Source organism: Larus michahellis, chromosome 5 (assembly GCF_964199755.1).
Source record: "Larus michahellis chromosome 5, bLarMic1.1, whole genome shotgun sequence".
Lineage (NCBI taxonomy): Eukaryota > Metazoa > Chordata > Aves > Charadriiformes > Laridae > Larus > Larus michahellis.
Window position 1 is genome coordinate 63,027,761 of NC_133900.1, and position 19,574 is coordinate 63,047,334.

Below are 19,574 nucleotides of genomic sequence, written 5' to 3' on the forward strand. Positions count from 1 at the left end.
AGGAAAAAAATCTTGAATTATTAGAGCACGTTTCGTTCTAGAGCACCATCCAAGGTTCTGAGTTTCATCATTCCTTTCCTTTTCAGATAGGACTGTGAAACCCACAATCTCTTGGCCTGTGCTACTGGTGAGGTCCTTGCCCTCCCGGTCAGTCACTGTATCCATCCCTCAGGAAGCAGCTGGCCCTGAGAGCTCAGAAAAGAACTGAAGGTCACGGCTGAGCTGATATGGGTTTCCTAGGCCCATGGGCAAGGGGTGTGCCTGGAGGCCCCAGGTGAGGCTGTGTAGGGGCCATTAAGCCTTATTAGTGCAGTCAAGGCCCTGAAACATGACCTGTAAAAACAATTACAGCAAACACCTCTATCAGTTGAACAAAGTATCTGGTATCACTGGGAGACTTATGCTCTATGCAGAGCAAAGTCTAAATGGCCAATATTTATGATCTTGCTTCAGCACGTTATATACCTACACATGAAATACCAATTATTATACTGAGAATCTGGATCCCTGTGGCATATTTACCCTGAAAGCCAGCATGTCTAACTGGATTAGACATCAGTTTGTCATAACAGAAGCCTGACTTCTATTTCTACCTAGAAATACAAAGCCTAGTAGAAATATTTAAAGCAGACTGGAAGAAATAAATCTTACATCCTGGTTAGAATCCATCATAAGGGACTGCAAAGTATTCACCAGGGAAAATCCTCATCTGTAGATCTGAGAGGCAGGTAAGCACAAATGGGCTGCCAACCATATGTGAATCAAAAATAATTCATTTCACATTATTAGTTTCACTTAAAGTCTTGGGTTTTTAAAGCCACAAGAATCACAAAGTTTTACCTGCTCTTCTCCTCCTGTTTCCATCCTCTTCTCCGCATCCTCTTCTCTTCCTGTTTCCATCCTTTTCTCTTCCTATAGTGGAAAAAAATGAGATTAAGTTAATTTTCCAGTAAAAGTATCTTAAATAGAAAGATGGTTACACATTGTATTTCCCCAGAAAATATAACCTTCCAAAAAACCCCAACTCATTTAGCATTTGCTGTTGATTATAGTGTTTTTGGAGAGTGACTGTTTCTTCCATGTAAAGTAAAAACTTTTAGAAAAAGTTAATATATATGATTCTATGTTACTATTGTGCATACAGAATCCATTTCCTGCTCTCTAGAAGCAGAATGGCCAGATCCATACCTTTTGAAAGTTAAAATGCAAACGACACCTTTAAAAAGCAGGTATCTGTTTTAAACACGCACAAATGTATGATAATACAATACATCAGGGAAAAACCTCTCCGCCACATTTATAAGTGATTTTAAAATTTATTTTTATCTTTAAAACAGAACACTTTTTTCCTGCTGCTGCCCTCCATTCTCCACATACAGCTCATATACTCCATAATCTTTGACACAATTGTAAAGATAAAAGCATTCTATTATTTTGTCTATAAAAATCTGCTACTTAAAGAAAATACCGTGAAGATTCAGATCTGGAACAAGACTGACCCCTAGTGCTTATCTATTTTATTTTTAGGTGGTTTTTTTTCTTAGAAAGCCGAAAATGACCCTTCTTAATGATGGGTTCTGCCTCTTTGACCTACTGTCATTTGATGGTATGTCATCTGTTCTTACTAGCTAACTATCATCACTTGAGGCAATTAGACACTTCTTTTTAGAGCCCAAACACATACAGACATCAAATACCTTAGGTTCCTAGTGTCCACAGTTAACTACTGCTGTTCACATTTTTGAATGCTGTGTATAACTCTGTAATTAATATATGCTCAGAATGCTTCCCTTCAGCTAATCATCCCCAGCCTTGCTTCTCCCTGTCTCACAATGTGTTCTGTAACCCGTAACATGTCTCTGGAGCCCAGCTGGAGCTCAACTTGGCCACTAACATTAAGGACAACAAAAAAAGCTTTTATAAATACATCAACAAAAAGAAAGCCAGGGGGAATCTCCATCCCTTACTGGATGCTGGGGGGAAAGTTGCAACCAAGGATGAGGAGAAGGCTGAGATACTTAATGCCTTCTTTGCCTCCATCTTCAATAGTCAGACCAGCTATCCCCAGGGTGCTCTGCCTCCTGAGCTGGAAGATAAGGATGGAGAGCAGAACAGCCCACCCATAATCCAGGAGGAAGTAGTCAATGATCTGCTTCTGCACCCAGATGTACATAAGTCTATGGGGCCGGATGGGATTCACCCAAGAGTACTCAGGGAGCTGGCGGGAGAGCTCACCAAGCCTCTCTCCATCATTTATCAACAATCCTGGTCAACAGGGGAGGTACCAGATGACTGGAGGGTGGCTAATGTGAAGCCCATCTACAAGAAGGGTTGGAAGGAGGATCCAGGGAACTACAGGCCTGTCAGCCTGGCCTCAGTACCAGGAAAGATCATGGAGAGGATCATCTTGAGTGAGCTCTCACGGCAAGTGCAGGGCAGCCAAGGGATCAGGGCCAGCCAGCATGGGTTTAGCAAGGGGAGGTCCTGCTTAACCAACCTGGTCTCTTTCTATGACCATGTGACCCACCTTCTGGATGCGGGGAAGGCTGTGGACGTTGTCTGTCTGGACTTTGGTAAGGCCTTTGACACCGTCCCCCACAGCATTCTCCTGGAGAAGCTGGCGAATCATGGCATCGACAAGTGTACTAATCGCTGGGTTAAAAACTGGCTGGATGGCTGTGCCCAGAGAGCTGTGATTAATGGGGTGAAATCCTCTTGGCGGCCGGTCACCAGTGGTGTCCCTCAGGGCTCAGTTTTGGGGCCAGTTTTGTTTAATATCTTTATCGATGATCTGGATGAGGGGATTGAGTGCACCCTCAGTAAGTTTGCAGATGACACCAAACTAGGTGGGAGTGTTGACCTGCTTGAGGGTAGGAAGGCTCTACAGAGGGACCTGGACAGCTGGATCCATGGGCCAAGGGCAACTGTATGAGGTTGAATAAGGCCAAGTGCCGGGTCCTGCATTTCGGTCACAACAATCCCAAGCAACGCTACAGGCTTGGGGAAGAGTGGCTGGAAAGCTGCCCAGCAAAAAAGGACCTGGGGGTGCTGGTGGACGGCCAGCTTAAAATGAGCCAGCAGTGTGCCCAGGTGGCCAAGAAGGCCAACACCATTCTGGCTTGTATCAGGAATAACGTGGCCAGCAGGAGCAGGGAAGTGATTGTGCCTCTGTACTCGGCACTGGTGAGGCCTCACCTCGAGTACTGTGTTCAGTTCTGGGCCCCTCTGTACAAGAGGGACCTTGAAGTGCTGGAGCGTATCCAGAGGAGAGCTACCAGGCTGGTGAGGGGTCTGGAGACCAGGTCATACGAGGAGAGGCTGAGGGAGCTGGGCATGTTTAGCTTGAAGAAGAGGAGGCTGAGGGGAGACCTCATTGCCCTCTACAACTACCTGAAAGGAGGGTGGAGAGAGGTGGGTGTTGGCCTCTTCTCCCAGGTGAATAATGACAGGACCAGAGGAAATGGCCTGAAGCTGCAGCAGGGGAGGTTTAGGTTAGATATTAGGAGGAATTACTTTACTGAAAGAGTGGTCAGGCACTGGAACGGCCTGCCCAGGGAGGTGGTTGAGTCACCATCCCTAGAGGTGTTTAAGAAATGTCTAGATGTGGCACTTCAGGGCATGCTCTAGTGGCAGCGATTGTAGGTTGTTTGGTTGGACTCGATGATCTTAAGGGTCCTTTCCAACCATGAAGATTCTGTGATTCTGTGAGTTTGAGCTTAGTTATCTTCCCTGTTTTTAATGAGATACAGAATTTATTACTATTCTCAAGTTAAAGGATTTCTGCGAGAACATTAGGTTCACAACAAATGCTTGAAAATTTGAGGAAAATTTCTAGTAGTAAAAGATTCAGTCTGGAAAGAGCACAAATATGCATTCCAACAAGTCGGTTATCCATACTATCCATCTTTTCAAACTCCCTTACAGCTGATACAAAACAGAAAGATGTCCCAGTAAGAAACACAAAGTCTGCAAGTTGGATTCAATTTAGGTAGTTCACCCAGGGAACTAAGTAATCAGTTACTTAGCTGGCTGACTTAGTGAACTTAACTCCCTTTGTTACCTTAATCTTTAAACTAGGCAAAAGTGAACTTTAAAATTGGTAAACATATCTTGCTCTAGATACAGTAGCTGAGCATTTTTTTTGTCTCATTGGATAACCATTCTCCAAAGGGCATTTATTAATCTTAAGACACAGGCAGAGCTTTCTTGTTTTGCTACGCCAATGGCTTCAGCGTAAGGCTCCCGTTTACAAAATGCAACTACACTAATTTTTCCAGATGATCACGCCCGGAGAGGACTTTGGGAGAGCGGCTGAGGGCAGCACCAGAGTTTATCAGCCTTATTCGACTATTTTGCAACTAGCGTACCTTCCGGAAATCCTCTTGCCCGACGCTTCTCCTCAGCCGCAGCAGGGCTGACACCCGGCCTGCTTTGAAACAGCCGCCCCTGCCGCGAGCGCGCCCCAGGAGGCGGAGGAGGAGGAGGCGGCGGCGGAGGCGAGGCCGGCCGCAGCCTTCTCCCTCACGGCCCGCCCCAGAGGAAGATGGCGGCGAGGGGCTCGCCGCGCGCGCCCGGCTAACGGCCGCCCCACCCGCCACGGCCCGCCCCGCCGCCAGCGCGCGGAGACGAGCGCGCGCACACCCCCCAGTCTCTCCGATCACCGACTTTCTCGCGAGACTGGGAGCGGTACTCGCGCCTAGTTTGAAGCTGGGCGCGCGGGCGCGGCGGCCGTTGCTGGCGCGCGCGGCGTCGGCGGGCGGAGGACGGTGTGTGGCGGCGGCCCCGCGGCTGGAGCGGGAGGCGAGGAGCGGCTGGGCTCAGCTCGCCTGTGGGGTGGTCGGCTTGCGGCTCTGCTGCCGTTAGGAGCGGCCTTGCCGCTGTGGGGAGCAGTAGCTCTCCGCTTTCCCACGGCGGCTCTCTGCGACGCGAGTCTGGAGCGAAGCGGGAGGGGTGACCGTCCCCTTTCCCTATAGCCATGGGGGTGAAAAAGAGAGTTCTGCAAATCAAAGAAGCCTTTCAACTGGCCCAGAAACCTCACCAGAACCAGGCGAAGCTTGTCGTGGATTTGAAGAGCACCTATAACCAGGTAGGGCCGCCCTCGGGGCGTGCCAGCGGCGGGGCGGAGCGGTCAGCCGCCGGGCTGAGGGGACAATGAGGGCGCTCAGGGTCTGCTCGGCTTTTCCTTCGGAGGGTAGGGGGCCTCTTCGGTCTTTTTTTTCCCCGTAAAACAGGCGTTGAGGCCAGTATGACTAAGAAAAGCCCTGCGACTTAAAAAAACAAGACCCAACCCACACGCTAAACTACTATACACTCTTGTCTCCTGCGATCATGGGTGTAAGAACGGCCTATGGCAGGTATGAATGATGCTGGAAGGTGTTTGGGTACCCGACAAGTAGGTGTGACACAGGTGATAACGGACGAGGGTGTCGATTGCCGTTCTGAAACCTGTTAGCAGGTAAATGTAAACTCCATAGCGGAGCCCAGCGGCCAAGAGATATGCCTGCTGTGGAGTTAAAGCAAAATATTCAGTGAAGAGTGCACAACAGCGGGCGTGCCCTAGCTGCTGGCTTTAGCGCTTTAAAAATTTAAATGGAAGCAGTCAGTTATAAAACAATTTATTTTATTTTTCTGTGGTACTGCTTTAGAAAGATGAACCAGGTAGTTATCGCTTGTTGTGGTTTGATTTTTACTTTTTTTCAGTTGGAAGATACAGAAGATTTTAATGAAAAATTCATTCATTTCCTTAAGTATGCTATGATAATCTACAGACGGGAACCAGCAGTGGAACAAGTGATCGATTTTGTGGCTAAATTTGTTACTTCATTTTATCAAATGGAGAAAGAGGACGGTAGTGAGGAAGAAGAAGATGATAATTTGCTCCTGAATTATGTGCTTAACTTTCTGCTTAAGGTATAGTAACACTTACTGTTAAAGCTTTAACATAACAAATGGAAACTTCATGCAGCAGAAACTTACTGGCGCTGGAGATGATACCAACAAACTGGAACTTAAAAAGTGAAAGCAAGGCGAAGCTAGGGCTTTACGAGTAATACCTTCCCCCCCACCCCCGGCCCCCTGCCCCAACAACTGGATTTCAAAAGTTAGGCCCGTGAGAAAATGTTAATTGCTTTTTTATTTGGCTGTCAGACATGTTAGATGCTTTACTATAGGTGCATTTATAAATGTGAAATTCTGGAAGTGTCGTGAAAATAAATTTATACTCTTTCTTTGATAAGTGAAAATACTAAAAGGTCTTTCATATGGTTGGCATATGTATTATTCATTTCTGCCTATTGCAAGTGTTATATAAAAAGGAGATCGACAGTTCCAACAGCATGAAAACACAAGTAGAATTATATTTTCTTAAACTAGTGTTTTGATATGGAAAAATTATTGGTCAGGCCAAGATCACAATCGTCATGTCTAGCACCTTTTTTTATTCCTTCTAATGTTTTATGGAGGGATAAGTTAGCTAATGTACTGTAGTCTGCATTGAGTGGTAAGCATGTTTCTTCCTTTGTGAAGATATGGCTAATTATGTAAAGTGCCACTGATATAAGTGATGGACTGTGTTTTCCTTAAATAGGAAGAGCTTTTGAAATACATATTTCATGTACTGTATAGAGTATTAACTACTTTAGCCTGGAGAAGAGAAGGCTGAGGGGAGACCTTATTAATGTTTACAAGTATCTAAAGGGTGGGTTTAAGGAGGATGGAGCCAGACTCTTTTCAGTGGTTCCCAGTAACAGGACGAGGGGTAACAGGCACAAGCTGGAACATAGGAAGAACGTATGAGAAAAAACTTCTTTACGGTGAGGGTGACAGAGCACTGGAACAGGCTGCCCAGGGAGGCTGCGGAGTCTCCCTTCTCTGGAGACTTTCAAGACCCGCCTGGATGCAGTGCTGAGTGATGTGCTCTAGGCAGTGCTGCTTTAGCAGGGGAGTTGGACTAGATGATCTCTAGAGGTCCCTTCCAACTCTGAAAAATTCCGTGATTCTGTGATACTTATGTGTGCATGTTAATAGCCTTATGTTGTAAATGAGAAAAGTGTGATTATAAGAATGCTTTTGTTTTTTCTTTCCCTAAGTCTCACGATGCGAACAGCCATGCAGTTAGGTTTCGAACATGCCAGCTTGTTAATAAGATTTTGGGAAATATGCCAGAGAATGCCCAGATTGATGATGATTTATTTGATAAAATTAATGAAGCTATGCTGATTAGACTTAAAGATAAATTTTCAAATGTGAGAATTCAAGCTGTCTTGGCCCTGTCGAGACTTCAAGATCCTAAGGATGAAAACTGTCCTGTTATTAATAGTAAGTAGTATTGGATTTTTCTTTTGTTTAAGAACAACATTTGTTGATTTACATTATTTTAAAACATTTTAAGCATTTTCTTAAGCATTGAGTAAACAAACTTAGAGGGTATTGTTGTAATAATTCATGAACTGTGGAGCTTCTTGCCAGAGGAGGTTATAGATGCAAGAGTTGTGTATGTTTAAGGGGAAAAGACAGAACTGCTTGAAGGAGAGATCCACTGTTGATTAAATGACAGACAAATCATATTGGGCTCGGGCTATTCTATGAACTGAATGTAACGGAGGGATGGTGAGAATAATGCCATGGGGATATGATACGTGCTTGCTCAGTTATTACCCTCTTAAGGACCCTTTTGTACTATTAATTGAAATGAACTTCTACAAAAACACTTAGAGGAGTGAAGGTGATAATAGAAAAACTAATTTTGTCTCAAACAAGGGCTGTTTGCTACATGAGAGGCAAACTGGTTATCGACATTGTTGACTTATAACTTTTTTGGGCCTTCTCCAGCCACCCCTCTCCCCGTCCCGAGTCTCATCTTGTTCATGGATCACTTCCTTTAAGAGGTTGGCACCTCTGTAAACCATGTTTCTTGATGCTGTTTTTGTGCCGATTGTGGGTTTCTTTGTGTATGGTATGACTCTTGACTAAGCCTCTACTTCCATTGCCTCAGGGTAGAGGGTCTGCAGGTTTGTGCCAGCACAGCTGTTATGTAAATTGTGCCCTGATTAAACTTTACGTACTTTCTTTTGTGAAGAGAGTAAGTTAGTTGAGGTTCTTTTGTTGTTAAGCAACCTTCTTTGAAATTATATGTTCTAAGTGTTTGTTTACAAGTTCCTTATTTAGGAGCACTTAAATTTCATAGTTAATCATTGTCTCACAGAGCAAGAAGGTGAATTCAAGTGTTCTCTTAAATTGTTTTTGTTGTTGCTGTTAATTAGGGTCAAGAACATAACAAAAAGCATTACATGAGATTGACTATTTGAGTTTTGGTAGGAGATTGCAGTTTTCCATCTATAGGAAAATTTGAGAATCTACCCCAAAGGTAATGAGGATGTATAGCCAGTGAATAGAGGTCTTAAGGAGCTGACATTTGGAAGCATTTTATTTTTTATTTTTATTTTTTTTGCCCCAAAAATGACAAAGTGGCTATTTATAGGTGGAGTCTAGAGTAGCAATTTTTGGAGTTATTAACTGAGGATCCTACTTATTGTTGCAAATATTATTTTTCCTAGTTGAATTTTTTTTGAGATCATAGCTCAGCATGTAATTGCTGTGAAATCTTAGGGTTGTGACCCTAAACTCTTCCCTAAATTTTTATGAGCTATGCAGGGGCAGAGGAGGGGTTTTAATAATAACTGCTGATTTTTTTTTTTTTTTTTTTAGTATTTTCTGGTTTTTTGTAATGTTTCAAACTCTTATGAAACTTTACTTTCAGTCTACAACATATTACTTGAAAATGATTCAAATTCAGAAGTGAGGCGTGCAGTGCTGTCGTGTATTGCTCCATCAGCAAGGACTTTGCCAAAAATTGTAGGCCGCACTATGGATGTAAAGGAAGCTGTCAGAAAGCTGGCATATGAGGTAAATTGGATCACTTAATATTCATTTGAAAGACTGACTTAGGAAAAAGGCTTTAAAACTTTTATTATATGTCATTGGCTAGACACTAAGAATGGTTAAATAATTTATTTTCACTTGCCATAATTTTGAGGGGGAGTAATTTAATACAAGTTTTCAAGTTAAAATCCCTGAACTTGACCACAGAAATTGCTTGATAGAAATTACTTTCATGATAGAACTTGGATCTTCAGAATCAGACATTAAAAGTATATATTTTGTATACGATCTCTTTTTTCTATCTATGCATGTTGTGATGTTTGTGAAGCATTTTTTTCTTCTCTGTTATTACATATTAGATAATTCAGTAAAGTTAAGATCACAGCAATACTAGTGTAAAAATTTACATATTTTGGTATTCCAATTTTGAGAAGCATCAGCCATTACTTATGCTTATGTGTAGGTGTAGGGGCAAGAAGGTATGCTGCCATGTATATTTCTTGTACAGGCATCTTCAAACAAAATGTTTGGTTTTTTCACACAGACCCATCTTCTGTGCTTTCGTAATTTTGATTAAATTCTAATTTTTAACTGAATCTGTGTGTTAGTAGACTTTGAGAAAAGTACATACTTTAGTTGTTTCATTGCAGGTATTCATTGTTCTTGGAGCTTTAAAGAGAATAATTTTCATATCCAGGTGTTGCATTCAAGTGGAGCTGCCGAGCTCCTAAGCTCTTTGTTAACTTTATTCTTACTTTATTTTACATTTGCTTCCATGTGCAAGAATCTGCTTGCTAATGTATTGGTATGATGCCGATGGTATAGGTATTACAGGGTTTTGTTGACTTACGGTTTCTATGGATGGATAAAATTGAGAGTTTAAACCCACAGGTAGTTAATGAAAACAGTTGTTATAATTTGTAGAAATGTATTTAATGTCTTCATTTTTTTTAAGGTTTTGGCAGAAAAAGTTCACATGAGAGCTCTGTCAATAGCACAGAGAGTAAAGTTATTGCAACAAGGACTTAATGACAGATCTGGTAAGAGATCATCTTTCTCAACATCTTAATATAAATGTTTGAGAGAATACTTTCTAATGTTCTGGGGATGATTTATGTCTAAGCTGTAATGGCAATAATGGAAATGTTTATGCAGAAGAAATTCTGCTTGCTGCTTTGGTTTTCCAGTCCTTTTATAGTGGACAAACCAGAAAAGTTTTGCACTTTCAAAAAACTTGAAAGACACTGAGCTCTAAAATAGGACCAAATGCTATTAAAATTAAAAAGCAACAATGTAATTTAACACAGAAGTAGAAAAATGTAATTATTTAATCAATGTATTTTGAAATATGTTTCATTACAGTATTTTTGTAACTAATATATTTAATAATTGAAATATAAACATTAATATAATTTTGATAATTGTTTGAAAATGTTTCCTGTGTGTCTTCGGAGAGAAATCTTCTCAGCTGTTTAGTTTTTCATTTAACTAGCTTAAATTTTTTTTAATGAATTTTTTATTTGACCCTCATCATGAAGCAGCTTTATTGTTTTTGATGTCTTCTGTACTGTATCACTTTTATATAAAGAGCCATTCAGAATATATCCATAATTGTATGTGGTGGTGTTGCCAAAAGATCAAAAGGTCACATGCATCTGAGTGAGACAATTCTGGCCTGCCTACATAGAACATGGCTTTTTTTTTTTTTTTGCATGAATTTCACAATAAAAGCTGCCAGTTTTACTAAATGTGCTACAGTGTTATCCACATACTTTGTTTGGAAAATCTGTACTAAGCCCTGTTGAATTTTACTCTGAGAATTTTCTTGGCTTAGTGGTGTACTGCTTGTGAACTGTGAGAAATACGACCTATGCGGATATTCACTTAAAACACAAAAGTACTGTGTTCATTGGTAACTGGAGCTCTTACAGGTGTGTCTTGTATGCATGTGGTTTTTTTGATCTGCCTTTCTTTTTGGCTAGTTGGGGATCATGTTAGCAAAGGAAGAGAGGATCAGCTGAGTGCTGTCTTATGCAGTATCGAACTACAGTTAAAAGGAAGTCTTCCTTCTGTATAATAAGTTTTAATTAGCATTGTTCCCCACCTACCTTGAATTGTTCTGTACTAGTCTAATGAAGTTTGTCAGGTTTTGTTTTTGAAGTCCAGCACTGAAAAACTCATGTTTTGAATTACTATTTCTTATCAATAAACTAGTTTGCTGTTTGATGAAATAGCTGCTTCTTGTCTACTGGCTGCATCATTCTTAGGACCTTAGTTTACCTCTTTCAAGGCCTTTTTACAGTTCTCTTTGAACTCTTGATTATATTTAAGTCTTTATTATCGTAAGTTACATGTAAGAGGAAAGATGAATGTTGTCCAGTGTGTGTGTACTTTGTTTCCATTATTTTCTAAAAGGTTCTAAGAGCATACTTGTATTGCTCCCTAGTTATTATGGTTTTTTCATACACCAGAGTATTAGCCTTTCTACTTCCCTGCTTAAATCTGTGTGTATGTGTGAATGACATATGTATTCTAGATATTCCCATAAATACTTTTTTCCTTGATTAAATAGTACCCTACTGATCCAGAAACTGTTCATTGTGGCAGTGGGGAGGAGAGACTTAATGTATCTTTATGTAAATTTTATAATCTAGTTAAATAATTGAATTAACACAGGAATTCTGTGTGGCAATTCAGACTAAAGGTCTGTAGAGTAGTATCCTGCCTCCAAAAGCAACCAATTCCTAAATACCCGAAACAGAATAAGTATATAACAATGCTTCCCCAGAATATTTCCTGCTCTACAAGAGTTCATGGTTTGTATATTTTCTGGGTTGAGGTGCTTTCTTTAGATGTAACAGTTTTTGGATAGAGGTTGGTTGTTTTTTTTTTTTTATTTTTTTTTATTCCCTGTGGGGAAGAATACTGCCTCAAAAATGTAGTAGTGCTCCATAGGTAGTTCTTGTTTAACTGTTGGTTTTCTTTCTTTTTTTTTTTTTTAAGGTAGTGTTAAGTTCAACTATATAATAACTTCTTTCCCAAAAGCTTTCTCTAGAAAAATGATTTATGAAAGTAAGTTGAAAACTTGGTATTTTTTGACATTTAATGTTTTAAAACATTTAAATTCCTGTATTATTAGATGCTGTTAAGGAGGTAGTGAAGAAGAAGCTGCTTCAAGCCTGGTTACAATTGACTGAAGGGGATGTTTTAGAATTGCTTCATCGACTGGATGTGGAAAACTGCCCAGAAGTGGCCATCTCAGTACTAAATGCTATGTTTTCATTATCTCCACTTCATGACTTTGTTCAGAAATGTAAAAACCTTGACAGCAGGTATGCAGATAGGTTTTCATTTCCAAAATATGAATATTTTGTATAAGAATATTAAATTAAAGGCTATATCTAAATGGGGAGCAGAGCAACTATTACCTGTGATAAAAGGCTGATATTGTGGTTTAAGCCATGATGTCTCTGGTGTTTCTGTACATAAGTGCTTTGGATATGCTTTTTTTCTTCTTTAAAAGATCTGTGTTCACCAGCTGGAAACAATTGTGCCAGATAAGCAGGAGGAAAAAATGAAAAATATCTGACTTCTTGTCTCCTGAACACCCTAAAAACCACACTCTTAGAGTTTAAGAGGAGGCAGTAAATGAATCAACTAAACAAGCATTTGTTTTATTTCCTGTATTGTCTGTACAGCTTACAATAAAGGCAATGCTCTAGTTTACCCCCACAACTGTAATTTCCTCTCTTCTTTTAACCTGTGGGACTGAAAAGCTCCTTTTCTCCTGTTCCTCCTTCCTCTCAGTAGTGCTTCTGTTTTTTCTCACGCGTTTCCTAGTTCTCTTTGGCTTCCCTCTGTCCTTTTTGCTGAGATAAAGGCACCACAATTTGAGGCTGGTTCAGTTATCCATGAACTGTTTGGAGAATCAATCAGAATGGAATTATTTGGCTTGTGTTTCAGTCATCTTTTGGAGGTTTTTTATTTGTATTAACAGAGCTTGACATAAGCTGGTATCTTAGAAGCTTCTTTTCCTGTGTTAATATTTGGTAGAATTTGACTAAGTGAGTTCCTAAGCTACAAAGAAGGTGGCGTGATGAATATTAAGCTCCATAAAGCAAAAATGAAGGGCAAAAGAAAAAATGAAATTAGAAGTTGTAGGAAATTGCTAAGGGAGGCAAAAAGGTGTGAGAAGAAATGGCTCCAGTTAATTGAGGCAACCAGAGTACCGTGATTATTAGCAGTTGTAGGAGTCTAATCTCAGATGATAAACTTAAATGACAAATTGTCACTGATTAAAAAGTGATTACACATTTTCCCCCCAAAACACAGAATAAAATTTTGTTATGTCATTGTATGGAGTGTCTTGCATTCCAGTGGTAGCTTATGACAGATGTTTTGAAATCAGTAGATGCTACATGCATTGCACTCCAGAGCTATAGATGTGGGCCTGTGGCTTTAAAAAGCAGCAGTAACGGTGAAATAACTTTATTATAGCCTCTGGAAATGTGCCAATATCTTAAGAGGTTCAAAGGAAACATTTATATGGTTACAGACTTGTCCATATATTTGTATTATTTATGTATGTCCATATATTTTTATATATATAGTTAAGAGCTTTGATTCTGCACAAAATGAAGCTTTTTTGTTTTCTTTGTTTGCATGTGTATGAAGGACCTAAAAGAAAACCATAATTGTTATTGATAGTTTGCAACTAAAGTGGGATTCAAGGGAGTGAAGAGTGATACTCTCTTCTGTCTTGAGGTAGAATTAATGCACAACTTGATGTTCTGCTTCTGAAAACAAAGATTATATGCCATACTTAGGATGGAAAAGACTATGATTATAAAAAGGAGTGGGGGGTGTATGACAGGTAGACAGAGGAAGAGCTTACAGAGATGCTGGGAAGCAGTTCTATTACTTTTTGCATTTGACATACTATGATTCCTACTTAAATATTGTGTGAAGGTCTTGTATTAAGAACGGAAGAAACAATTCATAAACAGGAGCTGAAAAACAGTTTAATGCAGTTGTTGCATTTCTGCAGATTAATGGAGTTCAGTTTTCCAGACCTGTACAGTAATAACAGTGTTTCATGGAGTTGAAGTACTTGGGTGGTTGTGCTAGGAGGTCTGAAGGGCTGAACATAACCTTTCTGCGAACTGATATAAGCAGCCTTGATTTAAAATACTGAAAAGTGCAATGTAGTGAGAGGCTCAGGGAGCTCCGTGTCCTCACTTAAGGAAGAGGAAGTTATTTTTGTCGGTCTTTAAGTATTTCTGTGGGGAATAGCTTTGACAGGATTTTATTTTCATTTTAGGAAATAGTCTATGTCTGTGCATTTGTTGTCTTTGACCTTATTTTATTTAGCTCTATTTATTTTTGTTTAGAAAACTGATTCCACTGGAAGACTTAACAGCTGAGAATGTGTTGTACTGGAGATGTCTTTGTGAATATCTAAAATCAAAAGGTGAAGAAGGTGAAGATTTACTAGAACAGATGTTGCCAGAACCAGCTATATATGCAGATTATTTATTAAGGTACATCGCATTTAAAGATAAATCTAAAAATAGATTTATTTTTTTAGAGAAGAGAATATTTCTTTTATTCGACTATTCAGGTTTCCTCCAAAGCCAAAGTTGTGCTTGAACAGTGATTTTTTTTTTAATTTTATTTTTTTTAAAACTTTTTAACATTTTTCAGAGGATTTACTTTGTTTAAACAAAAACTGTAAAAAGCAAATTTATAACTTGAAAACAATTTTTGGAATGTCCTTTCTCATGAATTATCAGCAAGATGGACTTCTAGAACAATAGCATATAATACTTTGCCATTTAAGGCAATAGAATAATTGCTCTGTAGTATGCAGCTATCCTTTGTCCATCTGTTACTATGTAGCTTGCTGTGTGTTTGCAAAGAGTTTGCAGAAAGAGGTTTTTAAAGGTTGCAGAAACCAATACTTTTTTCAGTGTTGTAATTTGTGAATATAAAGTAAAATTCGGCTGCTGTCCCCAAGAGAAGTGCTTTTGAAACTGAAAGTTCATTCCCCTCGCTTTCCCCTGCTCAGGCAGGCATGCTTCCCAAAAAGTTATATTTGAAGGCAGTGTCAGCGCTGTTAAATGAGCCAATTACAGAACACTTAATAGGGGAAAAAAAAGGAATGTTTTCTTAAGTCAATCTTTTTACCAAAGTGAAGAAAGGTAATTTTTTTTTTGTCTTAGTGGGATATTTTACTCTCAACATAAAATTTTAACAGAATTTATGTTTGTGAGCATGGAGAATGCTGAGAAATCTTAACTAAGGTATTGTACTCGCAAAATGTAGCGTGAAGCTTCCTGAAATGGTTATAAATCAGATCTGCTGAAAAATGCATTTTTTGATAGATGTTTCCAATTAAAAATATGTGTATTTTTTTCTCAATTCAGTGGGTGTAGTATTATAGTAGTACTTACAGAAATCATTGCTACTTTTCAATGTAGAATGAGCTAACATGTTTCATAAATTTTTAATAAATGAAGCATCTGTGCTTCCTTAATTTTGAAATGTGGATTCAGTCTGGTGGGTGTAAATTTATTCATTCATACTTAATTTAAGAATCCATAAAACATTTGTTCTCCAAAAAAAAGATTTTCTTTTTTCCATCCGATCTTACTCAAAATGCCTTCAGTTATCTTCCCCTTCAGGAAGAGGGAGAGTAAGATTGATTAGGTTTGCTGGTACTTTGCAGTATCAACTGTTAAACTATTCATTGGTGAGCTGTGCCACCAGTTGTTTCAGGTAAGATTTACAATTGTACAATCCGAGTCTCTGTTTGCACTGTGAGAGTATCAGTTAGGAGGAGCAAGAAATTGCAAGTCATTGATACTTAAGAAAAAATGTAACATTGTAAGCTTCATGTAGGTATTTCACTGTTATCTGGTGCAGGTAACATTGTTAAATGATCGGAAACAGCTGCCTACAGTATTGTAATTTCAGATGTTCTTAAATAGTAGCTACATTTTTTTCCTAACTTTGAAGAATTTTTTAAATTTTGCTAAATTTAATAAGCTGTTGATGAAAAGTATCTGGAAAGCTGTGGTGAAAATAAACATCTTTTTCACAGCTCATATCAGTATTTGAATTTTATATATTACATTATATTCAGTATTGAATGTTGTACACAATATATTTCACTCCAGATTTTCTGAACATGCATGTTCTCACTGATGGATAAAAGAACGATGACTCTAGGAAAAAAAAAAAAAAGGAGCAAACTGATTACAGTTTCCATGTGATGTGTCTGAGTGTATCTGACAACATATTGTTGTTCTTCTGTGATAGCATACTTGATTAGATAAAGAATTATAAATTCACTGCACACTTTAATGATTTTCTTGTATTTTGTCTTATAGGCAATATAACACTTCTGAACATGTAGAAGAATAAATAGTACCTAAATACACAGAAAAATTCTAGTTGTAAATATGAAAAATGGTACATGTACACATTTATTCCTAAGATGCCGTCTTTATGCAGGCGTGCAGAACTGAAAACACATGTACAAGCATAACTTGTTATTTTCTGTTTCTTACTGTTTTGCATTCTCAAACAAGGAATTTTTTTAAAGAAGTGCATTATTTTTAAACTGTTCATTATTTGGTAAAAATAACTTTCTGGAAAAAGAGAACACAAACGTTAATTTTAAAGGTTTGTAGCTAAGGTAACCACTTGTTTATGCAGGACAGGAAAGTGGTAGGGGTTTGCAGTTGTGTGTTTTGGGGTGGGGGGATTGTTGGTTTTTTTTTGTTTTGGGGGCTTTTTGTTTTGTTTCTTTCCAACAATGATTCTGAATGTAATTATATCTGTTCTATTTGGATTCAGTTACCTTCAAAATATGCCACTTCTTAGTGAGGAAGAAAGGGAAGACTTCACTTGTTTTGAAAACCTGATGACAAAAGAATTTATAGGCCAGCAACTGATTCTTATCATAGGCTGCATGGATACCATGGAAGAGGGAGGAAGGTAAACTCAAATATAAAATTTGTGTTATTAAGCTTATGGCATTCATGCCTGTGGATAGACATAGAGTCTCTGTTGGGAAAATAACCTGATCAAACAGACAAAATACGGTTCTATTGCTAGCTGGAAAAAAAAAGACACAGTCTCTCTAATGGAATTGTTCCCAAAAGTGTGCCAAATGTATTGTCTGCTTACTTTTATGGAAAAATGAGTTTTAATGCAGATACAACATTGTGTGGGGAGAACAAATTCAGTTTTTTTAATAACGTATTTTTGAGATTATGAAGTTACAGGACTGTTCGTTTGGAACATAGTATACAAAAAAAAAGGAGATAAATGGAGTAATTCTCAGCAGATGACTTGTAGTAAGTAGCATGTGTGTTTCTTATGTTTTTAAGTCCAGTCTGCTGAAGCCTAAAAGGTTACAGATGTTTTAGATACCAAGCTGAATTGCACTGTGTTAACTGTGTCATTCCTATAATTTGAACAGCCTTTTGACATGAAGAAATAAGAGTGAATAAATATGGAAGTTCATACCATCAAAGGCATTTTGTGAAAAATAGCAGTTATGCTAGTACAAACACAGCAATAATTTCTAACTCTCAGTGGCATGCATTATATGTATGCCAAACTGGCAGGATAGTTTAACTTGTAATTTCTTTTTTAGTTTCCAGACAGATAATGTCTAGGAAAGCATTCTACAGTACTGATATTCTGACTGTTTTCTGCTGGTATGACCTTTCATTGGACAGTAGTGACACCTGATTAAAAGAGTCAGCATTTTATATTCAAGAGAAATCAGGTAAAATTAGGAAAAGACAAAACACTGCTAAGTAAGAAAATCCATTCAGCAGTTAATATAGCTATAGAGAAGTTTTCTTATAATGTATTATAAAGTCTTCAGCACACTAACTCAAAGTAGGTAAAATATTAACTCTTATGTCTTCCACTTTCTTGAATAAGCAAACAGATTGATTGGGTTTTTTTTCTCTTCGATGCAGAAAACATCTCTTAGTTACTTTACAAAAGACTCTCATTTTACCTGCAACTTCAACAGCCCTTGTATCCCTGCTTGCGGAAAGATTACTCGGTATCGTTAAGGATGATGACAGGAGGATTCAAATTGTAAGTAATTCTAAACGCTCATTGTTTTCTAGGCTCTGCCCTCCCCAAATATCAAACAGCCTTTGAGACGTTCTAACAGAAATATCAGGAGTTAAAATATTAAAATATATAAATTAAAAATATTTTTAGCTTGGAAAAGCATTTATGTTCTGTCCCCCGTGTCCCCCCCCCCCTTTTTTTTTTCATAGCTGCATTTTGTGGTTATCTAAAGATCTTTATCTTTAGGAATTTGGCTGGTGTTGTAAATATAATTCTCAAATTAAGAAAGTATTGCACTTCGACAGCCTGTTTTAGAATCCTTTGTCATATTAGATCCAAACAGTTTTCACTAGAACAGAACATTCAAAGTGAGGGTAATATATATTTCCAGGTTTTAGATTTCTCTTCATTCCTTTTAGCTGAGATAGGTACTAAAAACCTTTACAAGAAAAGTATTTTATATAGTAGAGTCTTTATATATAGCATAATTATTTAAACTTGACTCCCGAAAAATAGACACTTGGTTTTGCTCAAATATTTTAAAAGAACCCTGGACCTAAGAACAGAGACCACTTTTGTAAAACCTCAATCCAGTTGGTAGAGCTAGGGTATAGGTTTGTTACATGATCATGATGGAAGAGCTGTGGTAATCTTAGCATTATAGTACAATAGTATAGTAAATTGTGCATTTCTATTCTAGTAAAATACACTGATTCAATGCATTCTGTTGATTTGGTACAGCTTGAGAGGAAATTAAACTGAGGTGATCTGATACAAGATAAATCAAATTAAGGCAATCCTGTCTCATTCAGTCTTTCATTTTACTCATGTTTCATCTCATTTTTTATTAATGTAATGGGTCTGACTTTAAAGAAAACCCCTAACCAACAGAAAAACTCTCAGCCTAGTTCTGCTTCTAGTTCTATGCGTGTATTTGGCTTCAAATTAAATTACTTGCATGGCTTCTTATACTACACATGGTGGTTTATAGACCTTAAATGATAGTGTTCTTAGTTGTATTTTGATTGAAGTAGTAGCAGATGAAAAACTGCACTCTCATTATCAGTAATTCTTTTTAAAGCACGTGTTCAGATCTAGAGGAGATGGTGCCTGTGAACTGTTGGCATAGAAACTGCTTAACTTATTCATGGGTGTAGAGTCTTCTGTTTTCTCGCTTACCTAGCTAAATGGTAGAAAACACTAGACTCTGTATTGTCAAATTGAGAATTTATTTGCATTGAATTAGCTGTTAAGGGAAACTGCACAAACGTTCAATACTTTTTCAGAAGGATGGTATTTTAAATTTGGAAAAGATAAATGCTTAGTATCTGACATCTGAGCTGAAATTAATCACACTAATATAACATTTGTAACAATAGATTGCAGAAATTATATCAGAAATTCGTGAGCCAATTATTACAGTCGACCAGCCTATTGATGCTGCTGAAATAAGAAAGCGGGAACTTAAGGTAAGCAGATTTTAGTTAATGAGAAAAATATTTTTTAAGCATATTCACCTAGTAAGAGTTTTATATAGTAGTGTATTATTGGCTAGTGTCAATAGTGTATTGTTGGCTAATACCATGAAGGTT

The 19,574-nt window shown here is 38.3% G+C and overlaps 1 protein-coding gene across 1 annotated transcript in view; it reads left to right on the forward strand.

The window, feature by feature from the left end:
• Nucleotides 1-4,715: 4,715 nt before the first annotated feature.
• Nucleotides 4,716-19,574, forward strand: part of NCAPG (non-SMC condensin I complex subunit G) — a 29,581-nt gene continuing 14,722 nt past the window's right edge. The window contains exons 1-10 of the mRNA XM_074587678.1: nucleotides 4,716-5,086; nucleotides 5,701-5,910; nucleotides 7,089-7,317; nucleotides 8,759-8,904; nucleotides 9,836-9,920; nucleotides 12,020-12,212; nucleotides 14,271-14,420; nucleotides 16,741-16,881; nucleotides 17,880-18,003; nucleotides 19,362-19,451. Of these exons, the coding sequence (XP_074443779.1) occupies nucleotides 4,976-5,086; nucleotides 5,701-5,910; nucleotides 7,089-7,317; nucleotides 8,759-8,904; nucleotides 9,836-9,920; nucleotides 12,020-12,212; nucleotides 14,271-14,420; nucleotides 16,741-16,881; nucleotides 17,880-18,003; nucleotides 19,362-19,451 (1,479 nt within the window). The 5' untranslated portion in view covers nucleotides 4,716-4,975. The remainder of the gene's footprint in view (nucleotides 5,087-5,700; nucleotides 5,911-7,088; nucleotides 7,318-8,758; nucleotides 8,905-9,835; nucleotides 9,921-12,019; nucleotides 12,213-14,270; nucleotides 14,421-16,740; nucleotides 16,882-17,879; nucleotides 18,004-19,361; nucleotides 19,452-19,574) is intronic.